Below are 12,229 nucleotides of genomic sequence, written 5' to 3'. Positions count from 1 at the left end.
TAATTAAAAATAAAAATAAAAAAATAATAGAATTTGCTAATTAAACAAGATCATTCAAGCCTAATTTTAAGGCCTTCCTCACTTAGTTACTTAGTTATAGCTAATGGACATTCATATAGAATTGGATCTGTGGAACCCTCTGATAAAATTTTAACATGATTTAATGATCAGGATAAAATCATAATTTTTTTTTGTTGGACCAATCATGTAGTATGATCAGATTTCTTTTAAGGTTTAGCTTTATCACTTTGATCCATGAACAAATTTACTAGGTTTTTATATGATTTTGTTATGATAGATCCATAATTTGCCTCTAAAAAATCACAATTCTAATGTTTTTTTTTTATTATTCTAAATAATATTGTTTCGGGATTGACATGTGGATTTGGAATTGATCCAATGATCTAAACCTCAAATAAGTTAAATCCTAGGTCAGGTATAACAACTATCTATGCCCCCATTGTGAATTGTTGCAGGAATATCAGATGGAGATCAATTCTAAATCTTGAAGACTCAACACATCAACAACAAATTCTAATCCCCAAACATGGATACCTCCACAGCAGAATGTGATAATAACCAACACAGTTGCTGTGTTTGCCGAAGTAAAAATAGGATCTGGATCAGTGATTGCAAGAAGTGATAGTGGGCAAGTTAAGGTTTCAGCTATTTGTCCATTCAGGATAGGATATGCGTGGAAATTGCAGAAGTTCTTACGATGGCTTTGGATATTGGGTATATCCTCATGTTATGTTGGAAATCGACTACTTAGCAGCGGTATCGGCCATTAACAGTAAATTAAGTTCATGTTCAAAAAGATTTGGAGCTTTTAGCCAAGATATTGTCATGTTATCTATCAATTTTTAGTCCTTCTTCTTATGTTCAAGGCAGGAGGGAGGCCATTATGGCTCTGTTGTCCTTCATAAACTAGTTTGGATCGAGGATTATCCACTGGAGACTCTTACAGTGGTTACCGATGATTCTAAGTTCATGGAATAAAACTCGATTTCGTTCCTAAAAAAAAGCATTCCTTTTTATTGTCATTGTAAGTTAATTATTTATATAAAAAAAAGCAGTAAGAAATTATATATATATATATAGAAACCTGGATTGCTAAGAAAAAGTTGAAATTCGGAAAGTCAAGTTTCTTAACTTCTACTCTTCTTTCTCAGAGTTTTGGGAGCCAAAGACTCCCCAGACCCTTTCTCTCATTCGATGCGTGCTTCCTTCGAGCTCTTTCAAACCCCATGTACAAAACAAAAAACAAGAAGATGATGGCAGCCTCTCATCGGTTTACTTGCTGGAAGTTGGGGACACGTTTGAGAATTTTGAATGGAAAAAAAAAAAAGTTGAGGAATTTGCTCAGAACTCAATGGCACATAAAACCTCACAAGCCATCGCTTCAGCTTTGATGCGTGTCTCCTACGTGCTACATTGGAATATAGCTCGAGGGGACAGTTGACTATCAAAAGTCTACGATTTTAATCCATTAGAAAATCTCTCTGCAACGTTTTCGATGTGTTCTTCAACTCTTTGTAGTTCTTCTTCTGATCTTCTGATCAGTTATCTCCAAATGGTGTTTCTAATAAAATAATTGATGGCTTTTGGCTTATAAAAAATTAATTAACTCTTATTAATGATTTTATGTATACATCGACCACAAAATTACATAATTACCCTTTCAAGTTTATGGCTCTTGGTCGAGTCTGGCTTTTAGTTTTCCTGCTTCCATATATACTACATTGAAGGTAGCAAAGAAAGGCCCAAAAGAATGAAATGCATACTCCGAACACAAAAATCTTCCTATGTAGAGGACTAAAAGATAAAATATATATTTTTCATCAGTAATAAAAAAACAAGAATAAATAAATTATTATTAACAATTTTGATAATGGTTGAGTAAGGAATTGTTTTTGTAAAAGGTACATTTTTTTTCAATATTTTAAAGTTAACCACGGAGGATAAGATGGGAATTTCATTTTTAATTTGAATAATAAATTGATTCCAATACGCTTGAAAGGAAGATAGAAACATGGCATGGTACAAGGCGTCCATCTAGTCTTTACTAGTTGAGTCCTTGTCATCAAGTATACTTCCATTTGATTTAGTTAATTATTGCCAAATTGTATTCGATTGGTGAATATAAAAAACATTTCTACCGAGTCCAAATTTCAACATGAAGAAATGTCAGCGAAAACGCACACATGTATTCTAGCTAGCCTATATATGCTTGGTCTCTTAGCCAAGAACTACATGTGATCTTGTTTTATTCTTTAACGAACAAATGGCAATTCCGAAGCAGAAATTCACCCTGCCTTTTTTCACCCTTCTCTTGGTTAATCTCTGGTCCAAGCAAATGGTGATCATGGCAGTGGAGATTATACCAATAGGAGTAGTTCTTGATTTGAACTCTACAGTTGGAGAAATGGCAGAGAGCTGCATATCCATGGCAGTCTCCGATTTCTATGCTGTTAATGCTGATTTTAAAACGAGACTCGCTCTTTTCACTAGGGATTCCAGCAGTGATGTCGTTGCTGCAACTTCTTCAGGTATATGTGTAACTTCTCATAATTTTCCCTCACACGCACAAGGCAGACTCTTGTTTAGCTCTTGTGGAGTGCATGATAGTTGCAAATATTTCTTTCTGTTTAAATGACTAATGTCAAAAGGTGAATTGCGCTTTAAAAAAGGGCACTTCGTTTTTCCCCAAGAGAAGTATGCAAGGCAACAAAAGAAAAAAAGCCCTTTTTTTTTATCGTTTCTCCAAAATCCCATCTCCAAGTTTATTTGTTTCATGCAAGTCCCCCGTGAATCTTTGCTGGCTTGATCTCTCTGATTGAAGTGCTGGATTGTTGTAAAACATTTCAAATTTCAAACCTAATCCCCTGTTACTGACTTGTGGTTTTACTGAGTCAAAAGTCAAGAACAAACTAATAAATCAATAATTGACAAATACACTTTTGAAGCTGTTTGTGAAAGGATCGGCTATTTGATCCTCCACTACTCTCAGCTTGTATTTTCTTTTTCATCTACTATTGCCACTGATCAAATTATCGGGTCCTTATCTATATAACTTCTTTATTTAGTCCAAAATCTTTAGAAGCTGATGAAAAGGGATTCAGATGCTACTGAATTGTATATGGTATTTGGCTCGTTTGAGATCTAAAGGCTATATAACTTGTGATCCTACTGGTACCAAGGTTTAATTGCTTACCTGTTTAATTATGATGGTGCAATTCTGCTTTGTATCTGTTTTGGTTACCTCTGAGTTTTTGGACTGTGTTATGGTCTTAATCTGTCTGTTCTCTACTGCAAACCTTTCTTATTGCCCGTGGAGACTAGGTGCATGTAAAGCTCTTAGAGAAGGTACTTGTAACTAGAAACTGAAATCATGATGGTTCAAACTCAATTCCGAACCCACGGTACATAACACAGCTTCCTATCTTGAACTGCTTACGTCTATTCGAGGCAGAAAAGTAACAGTGGCCAAACAAAACCACACACACAGGCACGCTGTTGTATTCTTCCGATTACTATGGCAGAATTGTACAGTGGCTACAAGATCTTGTAGCTGGGGTAATAGAGCCCCATTTAGCTGGGAGTTCATTAATGCTATGCACCAGTCAAGGCTAGATTAGCGATGGAGTTATATATTCATTAGTAGTGATGGAGGAATCGGCATCATCTGACCTTAGTTGACTAGAATCTGTTTTAGTTTCGGCTAATGGTGACAGAAGCACTGGTTAATATGAGTAACGTATAAAGAATTTATTGTTGTGAGTGGAAAATTGTGATTCTTATTTTAGAGATTGAATATCTTTTTTTTTTCTTTTTTTCTTTTAATTTCTTGTATCTAATTCAGTCATAGTCTTCTAAAATTCAGTGCTGGATTTAATGAAGAATGAACAAGTGCATGCTATCATAGGACCTCAAAAGTCATCGCAAGCTAAGTTTGTAACAGAGCTTGGAGGAAAAGTAGAGGTTCCGATTGTTTCTTTCTCAGCCACCAGCCCAACTCTTTCTGCAACTCAAAGCAAATATTTTGTCCGGACTGCTCAGGATGATTCTTCTCAAGTGAAAGCAATAGCCAGCATTGTCCAAGCCTATGGTTGGCGGGAGATTGTACCAATCTTTGAAGACACCGAATATGGAAATGGTTTGGTTCCATTTTTGTTAGAGGCCTTTCAAGAGATCGACACTCGAGTCCCTTATGGAAGTAGAATTCCCTTGTATTTCAATGACACTCAAATCATGAGGGAGCTCAACAAGTTGAAGGCGATGCAGAAGAGTATATTTCTAGTGCATATGTCATCCTCCCTTGGGTCCAGGTTGTTCTTACTTGCCAAGGATGCAGGAATGATGAGCGAAGGATATGCATGGCTCGTGACAGCTGGATTATCCACCTTGTTAGATCCTCTACGTTCTGAAGTCATGGATTCAATGCTAGGTGTGTTGGGTATAAAGCCACATATACCAACTTCAAAGAGACTCGAAACTTTTAAATCGAGATGGAGCAAGAATTTCACCATAAGCAAACCACAAAGTAAGATCAATGAATTAAACCTTTTCGGTTTGTGGGCATATGATACAGTTTGGGCATTAGCAATGGCTGTAGAAAAGGCTGGTATTGTCCATTCTAGATACGTAAAGCCGAATACTAGTGAAAGCACAGTTGACTTCGCTGCCTTGGGAAAATCTGAAACGGGGCCAAGACTCCTAAGCTCCATACTAAGCACAAAATTTCAAGGCCTAAGTGGGGACTTCCATTTGGCTGGTGGAGAAAGGGTACCTGCAGCATTTGAAGTACTCAATTTGATCGGAAAAGCAGAGAGAGTCCTTGGATATTGGACTCCAGAGAGTGGACTCTCACGAAACTTGCATAGTAGAGGTAAAATAGCATATTCAACTTCCAAAAACAGACTGAAGGAGCCAATTTGGCCAGGAGACACAACCCAGCAGCCAAAGAGTTTGAGGATAGGGGTTCCACGGAGAACTGGTTTTCATGAGTTTATCAAAGTGGAATGGAATCCTGAAGGTGATAAACCTATTGTTTCAGGTTTCACCCGAGATGTTTTCGTCTCCGTGATTGAAGCATTACCATTCCCCCTTCCGTATGAGTTCATTCCCTTCGTCAACAAAAATAAGGAGAGTGCTGGGACTTACAATGAACTTCTTGACCAAATCAAACTAAAGGTTGGTGTTATGCTACTTCAGTTTTTTCCTGCATGCAAAAATGAAATTCTGGATAAAGATGAACTTGTTTTCATTAATTGTCTTGCAGAATTTTGATGCTGTGGTGGGAGATATAACAATAACTGCCGATCGCTCAACATATGTTGATTTTACGTTGCCTTTTTCGGAATCAGGCATCACAATGGTAGTTTTGACAAAACGTTATGAGAGGGAAAACATGTGGATTTTCTTGAAGCCACTAAGCCCGGAGCTTTGGTTAACAACTGGAATAGCATTCATCTTCACTGGCTTAGTGGTGTGGGTGCTCGAACACCGTGAAAACAAAGTGTTCAGGGGAAAACCAGCTCAACAACTTGGCACAACGTTGTGGTTCTCCTTTTCAACCCTCTTCTTTGCACATAGTAATTTCTCTTTTAACTTGATTAGACTAATTTTTCCATTTCTTGATTTTCTGACAACTGCAAGTAAGTTCATGTTACTATAGAGCAAAACTTATGTTTTCAGGGGAGAAGGTGGTGAATAACTGGACAAGATTTGTATTGATCATATGGATTTTTGTGGTGCTAATCATATCACAGAGTTACACTGCTAGCTTAGCCTCAATTTTGACTGTAAAGCGGTTGCAGCCTACATTTGTTGATGTCAAAGAGATTAGAAAGAATGGTTACTTTATAGGGCACCAGAAGAATTCTTTTGTGAAAGACTTCCTCGTAAAACGATTGAACTTCAGTGACACCGTGTTGAGGGAATATAGCACTCCAGAAGAGTATCATGATGCATTGTCTAATGGAATCTACAATGATGGTGTAGCTGCTATCTTTGCTGAAATTCCCTACATCAAACGCTTTCTAGCAAAGTATTGCTCCAAATTCCAAATGGTAGGACCAACCTACAAAACCGATGGATTTGGCTTTGTGAGTCTCACTCTCCCTGTCTGTCTCTCACAGGCAATCCCTCAGCATATTTTCAAGGCATATTTGTTTGGCAGTCGTTAGCTAGCTCCTTAAGCATAGAGCTGAACTGCTCAATTCTTGCAAGTGACCATTAAATCTTACCAGATGTCATTATAATCAATGGGATTTTGTTTTGATGCCAGGCATTTCCCCTTGGATCCCCACTGGTCCCTTACATTTCAAGGGCAATCTTGAATGTCACAGAAGACAAAGATAAAATGGAAGAAATTGAACGAAGGAACTTTGGTGGCGAAGCCACTTGCTTAGATCAAGCTGCCATGCTAACCTCTGGTGGTCTTGGTATATCCAGCTTCGGAGGCCTCTTCATCATCACAGGAGTTGCTTCCATGTCTGCACTTCTGATATATGTCACGAAGTTCCTTTACATTCATTGGCCTGCTTCGAACACCATGGATCGAGAAAGATCCTTTTACTCGAGAGTTCTTGAATTGGCAAAACATTTTGACAAGGCAGATCCATCAGCTCATCATCTTAATAGAGCTGAGTCAAGAGTTCACCCTGTACCAAGTGCTGAAATAGTTGGAGCTTCACCTCATATCGATGATGCACGTGGCCATTCAAGGACTTCCAGTGAAGGATCTGGAGACATCACTGGAGATCAAGCCCATGACAATCATACCCCACAGAGCAGTGCTGCAAACCCCGAACCTCCACACACACAGTAGGCACCGCATCCTTCCTTTTTAGGGAAGTCAGAATGCTAATTTCCCCTGACAGTAGTGGGCTTCAGCTGGTGCTAATAGTTGCATTCGCTGGTTATCGAGAGGAGAGATGTTCATGGTGATGTTACTTAATTAGGAACAAAAATTCTTTGTATCTAATGAAGCACCAAGATCCTCTCTTTTTAGTTACTATCACCAAAGTTCTCAAACCATGACTAATGGCATATTGTAATCTTCTAGCCATTCATCCGATCCCAACTTTGCTATTGAATTAGCTATAACTCATTTGAAGTTCTTTGCCGATGCTATTTAACTTCAAGAGGTGTTACTAATTTGGTATATTGATGGTTCAGGTTTCGTCAAGTTTTGTTTACAAAAGCACCCCACATTCCATTTCAATTTCCGGTTTGGACAATGATTTGTGCTGTGTTTTCTCATTATCGATGTTAGCAAGGCTGCTTTTTTCTGTGCTGGTTTTCCTGATGCCAAGGCTGGCTCTATCGTAATTCTTCAAAACTGAGTTAATTTCCTTGATACTTATGGTTTTTCTGCATTTGCATTAGTTGACATTGCTGGGGATAAGGATATGTATTGCCCGATTGAATTAGTTTTCATTGTCGATAGTGGCATTAGACAGAGAAGAAAAATCCAACATTACGAGAAGGGATAGATCCAAGATCAAATTATAATTCCCTCAACAAAAACATTCATGGTTACAATTCCAAACTTAAATTTCAAGATTTTGCTGATGACCGATAAAAAAGATAATAACCCTTCAGAAATAACTGGGAGAGATGGTTGAGTGGACTGAAGCGCGATCGTTTTTTTTATATATCGAAAAGGATCTCCTTAGCTTTGAAAACCTTGTGAAGCTTTTCTTCTTGCATATCTGTTGATTTCGTGATACTGTGTGCCCCCCTGACCACACGCAGCACGGTCCCTCCGCTTCGCTGCGCTCTTCCATGAACATTAACGGAGTTGATGGGGTTGATGTTTTTGCTTTAATTCTAACATCCTCGGCAAACAGGAGATCATCACGGTTGCATAAAGTGTAAGTCGGCCTAATCATACCATTTTGGAATATATCTTCTGCAGATATCAAGGGTCCTGAAGGATTTGCGCATACGAAACTAAATTCCTCCTCCTGATCTCTTACCACTGGTGGTAGACGTGGGTTGTCGTGGTTTAAAAGCGGATCTTTATGGTGGTAATTGTTTGGTGTGGATCCCTCCTGCCGATGATCCTCGGTTACTTTCATTTTTTTGCTGAAATCTTCCCTCAAACTGCCCACCATTAGTTCTGTATATTCGGTTGCACTACAACTAGAATTAATGGAGCGTTCATTCTCACCCGAACTCACCTGCATTTCTCAACCACTCCATATTCAACGCTGGGTTGGCACCTGTGTGATCGATCATAAAGAGAGCTGGTTGCCTGATTGTCTGGCTGGCAGGCATTGATGGAACAAGTTTTCTTGTGCTTGTTGTAGCCAAACCTTTCTGAGGGCCAAATTTCTTGAGGGAGTCCCGAAATATCGGTGTTACAGCTTAAACTGTTCAGGGAATAACATAAGCAAAGGCTTCTGAGTCAGTTGCCTCGGCATCGCCATTTTAGTGAAGATATGTTGTTGTGTCTCTAGGAATAGAGTCCTCAAAATTTAAAAATGAAAAATGTCAAATTTTTGTGACCTAATAAAAATTAATATAAAAAAAAGGTTAAAAGGGATCAAGAAAACACTATCTCTCAGGACACAATGTATTGTAGATTTGCACGTGTTTTTCTTTCTTACTTTTTTGTTCTGTTTTTTTTTTTTCCATTACTGTCATATAACTTTTCCTGGGCATGGTCCTGCGCTTTGTGTCGTGGATACATGTTATTCTTTTTATAAAATATTTAGGTGTTGAAAATATATCCTTAAAAAAATTTTAATAACTGAGGTTATAGTCTCAACAAACTAAATAAACTAGTTGTATTTAAATCAAAAGAAAAATTAAAAAGCAATAATAGCAAGCAAACAAAAATTTAAAAAAAAATAATCAAGATAAATGGACAAAAAAAAAAACCTTTATCCAAGAGCAACAAACCAATGTTGTTTTTTCTATAAAGTATTACTGTATTACAAACATATTTTCAAAAACAAAATCCAATGACCTGGTTTATAGCCTGACCTGTCAAATAAGCTAGTTTTATTTGAATATGAAAGGTAAAAAAGAAGAAGCAATGATAGCAAGCAAATAAAAATTAAAAAAAAATCAAAATAACTGGAAAAAAGAAAACTTTTATCAAGGAGAAGAAAAATAATGTTGTTCAGGTGTCAATCAATTAAATATAAAATGATAAAATAGAGCAAAAAATAACAAAAAAAAAAAACAATGAGTCAACTTGAGCTAGTATGATAGACATATAATTTGGACATTAAAGAATGAGTCAGTTCATGTTAACCCGTCAAATTCGTATCTTAAATCATGAGGTCAGGATAACTTAATTGAAAAAAAATTAAAAAAAAAAACACAAAGTCAATTGTTTTTTTTAAATGATAAATGATGAAATAAAAAAAAATAATAAAAAAAGAAAAGAATGTCAACCTTTATTAATTTTTCAAACTCATGGTTATCATATCAAAAACACCATTTATGAAAAAACTACAAAAATAAAACTCCAACAAAATAAAACGTTGAAGGATGAAATCGTAAAAAAATAAACAAAAAGATTCAAGATAAAAAATTAGCAATTAAAATATTGAGTTAAAATCAAAATAAAAGATAAATTAGAGTGCAACAACAAGTCTTTTACTTGAGGGTTAAATTGAAAGAAATAATAACTTTAATAAAAGGATAAAAAATCAAAAGAATTAGAACCAAATTGTAAGTAATTATATACCATAACTTTGAATTGGAGAATAAAATTAAAAACCAGTAAAACTTATATTAAAGAGCCAAGGGAAAAAAAATCTAAAACCAAAAGAATAAGGATAAAATTAAAAAATAAATATGTGACAAATTGAGATAAAATGATGAAAGTAAAAACAAATAAAGTTTTTATAAAATATCAATAAAAAAATTAAAAATTAAAATAATAAAAACCAAAGTTGAAATAGTTAAAAAAAAAAATCAGATAATATTTTTTTAGGGAGGAGAAAAAAAAAAGAAGCTCATTAGTGACAAACCACTCCTTGCTAACATGCAAAGCATCATCGAGAAAGGACATGGTTGCACATCTAATAATAACATGATGAAATTATGGCAATTTCAGCCATCAGGAGAAGCTAATCACGCAGTCCAAAGTAAACAGGCACCACCAACACACCGGTGCTTTTACCGCGCACATGCTAATAGCTTTTTACTTTAAAAAAATAATTTATCAAACCAAAAAGATAAAAGTGCCCTTAATGGTCCTTGAATTAACCAAAAAAAAAAAAAAACTATTGAGAAAAGACCGAAAGTCCCCTCTAAGCATGGCTTAATTTTTTTATTCTGGGGTAAAATTGTCATTTTACAATTTTCAAAAGGACTAAAATAGCCCTTTTAGTTAGTTTTTTAACCTTGTAACCTTTCAACAAAATGTAATCCAAGTCATAGAATCGCAGGTGTCATATGGAGGTAGTATACGGCAGTTTCAGGTAGTAAATAGCACATAACAAAATCCATGGAACAAATTGTTTAGTGGGAAAAACAATCTCAGAGAACAGATATGTGATACCTTTTCCAAATACTCTGGTTTTGGGCTACCCCATGGATTTCTTCCACTTGCATAACTGTGAAGATTTAAAGCAACGATTGCCCTCACACTGGAAGAAACAACAAATGAGTACATTAATTATAACCAGATAGCACACAAAGGGTAAAAGAATGAGGTGCTGTATGTATGATGTCAAAGAGTAAGATTAGCAAAATATCTCCAGCAACGGGAAAAAAACGAAACAAAAGAAATATTTGGGTCAGACAAAACACTTGCATGCGTTTATGAAATTGAGTATACAGTTATGGATGGCTGAAACAAAAAAAAAAAAAAAAGATAGTGCTCAGAAGCATCTAGTTACTTTAATCATATCTCAATAGAAATTGCATCAAACACACTCTTACATTTTAGGAACAGGTATCTGCTCCCACTCTGAGCAATTGACCTTCTTAACATGCATCCTGATGATATTCTCGAGTCCCCTGCAGACATTAAATATTATATCATCATATAAATGATCCAGGCAACACATTGTCATAAAATTTTGTATCGAACATTAACAATGCATAAAGAAAATTCCATAAAAGATGAATAAATAAAAAAGAAAAGCTAGCTTGCATACAGTCAAAAATATTTTATAAGGAGATTCCATAGAAAACGAATGAGGCGATTCCATAAAAAAAATGAATTTATAAACAAGAAAAAGTAACTTGAATACAGTCAAATATATTAGATAAGACGATAAGAAAAACTAACTTGTATACAGTCAAATATATTTGATAAAAGAACAGAAACAACAACAACAACAATAATAAGAATAAGTAGGAAAAAAAATCAAATATCCAAAGCATGACCATTTCAGCAACTACTATTTAAAATGAAAATCTATGTCACCCATATTTCCAAGGGAACTGCTGTGAGGCAGTACCAATGGTTGCACATGAAAAATTTAGAAATATATAAAGGAACATAAAGTTCTGAAAATTACTGATAAGGTTAGTGTGGTATGAGATTTAGAAACAGTGGTCAAATGTTAGCGTGGTATGAGATTTAGAAATGGTGGTCAAATATTGCAAGAGGACATTTTCTAGTGAAACAAAAGTTAATCAGAGTATATTCCTTGAGTTAATAAACAAAAAATAATAATAATAATAAAAAATAATTTAGAAAAAAAAGAAGAAAAAGGCTAAGTGTTGCTCAACTGCAACAACAGATCAAACACAGTATGGTATCAATATTACTAAAAACTATTGAACCCTAGACCAGGTTTAGAAGTTTTTAAAAAATGATGCCTCATCAACATGCTCGAAAAACATCTGTTTCTCTAATCACAGTGGAAATAATGTTAAAAGTTAAGCACACTTAATTTACCGGGGTAAGATTGTGAATACCCTACCTACACCCAACACATGGAGGCCAAGCCATCAAGATTTCTAAAAAGTGGCTGAAAATTGATGTGCCAGGGGTTTGCAAATTAGATACAAAAATGCATGCACGAAAAATATCTAAAGCAAGCATACATTGCCAAGTCAAGTGCAAAGACACATTCATTGCATGAACATTCTTTTCATTAATAACCTACTAATATTTGATACCCCAAGCTGTTCCACTGAACCTCCACTTAAGAACCAGGAATGACCATTACTTTCCCCTGTTACGTCATAAAATAAAACCATTAGGAACATATGAAGCGGGGGGGGGGGCGGTCTAAGGAGGTTTGGG

General features: G+C 35.7%; 2 protein-coding genes across 5 annotated transcripts; one reads left to right on the top strand and one right to left on the bottom strand.

Annotated features, from left to right (window-relative positions):
- The first annotated feature begins 2,195 nt into the window (after positions 1-2,195).
- Positions 2,196-7,104, top strand: LOC105121273 (glutamate receptor 2.9-like). 3 transcript variants are annotated; one of them, XM_011019853.1, is made up of 5 exons: positions 2,196-2,549; positions 3,884-5,193; positions 5,282-5,594; positions 5,698-6,107; positions 6,290-7,104. In XM_011019853.1, the coding sequence occupies exons 1-5, from the start codon at positions 2,285-2,287 to the stop codon at positions 6,830-6,832; spliced, it is 2,841 nt and encodes a 946-aa protein (XP_011018155.1). In that variant the 5' UTR covers positions 2,196-2,284; the 3' UTR covers positions 6,833-7,104. The 3 variants fall into 3 exon arrangements, with proteins under 3 accessions (XP_011018155.1, XP_011018156.1, XP_011018157.1); XM_011019854.1 differs by lacking the exon at positions 2,196-2,549 and adding an exon at positions 2,588-3,192; XM_011019855.1 differs by lacking the exon at positions 2,196-2,549 and adding an exon at positions 3,129-3,200.
- Positions 7,105-7,679: 575 nt separating this feature from the next.
- On the bottom strand, positions 7,680-11,054 carry LOC105121274 (diacylglycerol kinase 3-like). 2 transcript variants are annotated; one of them, XM_011019857.1, is made up of 3 exons: positions 10,912-11,054; positions 10,529-10,616; positions 7,680-8,381 (listed from the first exon to the last, which is right to left on the bottom strand). In XM_011019857.1, exons 1-3 carry the CDS (start codon positions 11,043-11,045, stop codon positions 8,370-8,372), a joined length of 234 nt encoding a protein of 77 aa, XP_011018159.1. In that variant the 5' UTR covers positions 11,046-11,054; the 3' UTR covers positions 7,680-8,369. The 2 variants fall into 2 exon arrangements, with proteins under 2 accessions (XP_011018159.1, XP_011018158.1); XM_011019856.1 differs by lacking the exon at positions 7,680-8,381 and adding an exon at positions 8,389-8,478.
- Positions 11,055-12,229: the final 1,175 nt, after the last annotated feature.

Source organism: Populus euphratica, unplaced genomic scaffold, assembly GCF_000495115.2.
Source record: "Populus euphratica unplaced genomic scaffold, PopEup_1.0 scaffold31.1, whole genome shotgun sequence".
Taxonomy (NCBI): domain Eukaryota; kingdom Viridiplantae; phylum Streptophyta; class Magnoliopsida; order Malpighiales; family Salicaceae; genus Populus; species Populus euphratica.
This window is presented reverse-complemented; position numbering and strand designations above follow the sequence as displayed.

What these genes read in the sequence shown, in the direction of transcription:
- LOC105121273 (XM_011019853.1), top strand. Translation starts at nt 2,285, where the DNA reads ATGGCAATTCCGAAGCAGAAATTCACCCTGCCTTTTTTCACCCTTCTC. An exon ending in AACCCTCTTCTTTGCACATA is followed by an intron (nt 5,595 to 5,697) that starts GTAATTTCTCTT and finishes TTATGTTTTCAG; the next exon opens with GGGAGAAGGTGGTGAATAAC. An exon ending in AAACCGATGGATTTGGCTTT is followed by an intron (nt 6,108 to 6,289) that starts GTGAGTCTCACT and finishes TTTTGATGCCAG; the next exon opens with GCATTTCCCCTTGGATCCCC.
- LOC105121274 (XM_011019856.1), bottom strand. Translation starts at nt 11,045, where the DNA reads ATGACAATGTGTTGCCTGGATCATTTATATGATGATATAATATTTAAT. An exon ending in CAGATACCTGTTCCTAAAAT is followed by an intron (nt 10,617 to 10,911) that starts GTAAGAGTGTGT and finishes TGTTTCTTCCAG; the next exon opens with TGTGAGGGCAATCGTTGCTT. An exon ending in AACCAGAGTATTTGGAAAAG is followed by an intron (nt 8,479 to 10,528) that starts GTATCACATATC and finishes TTAAATTTTGAG; the next exon opens with GACTCTATTCCTAGAGACAC.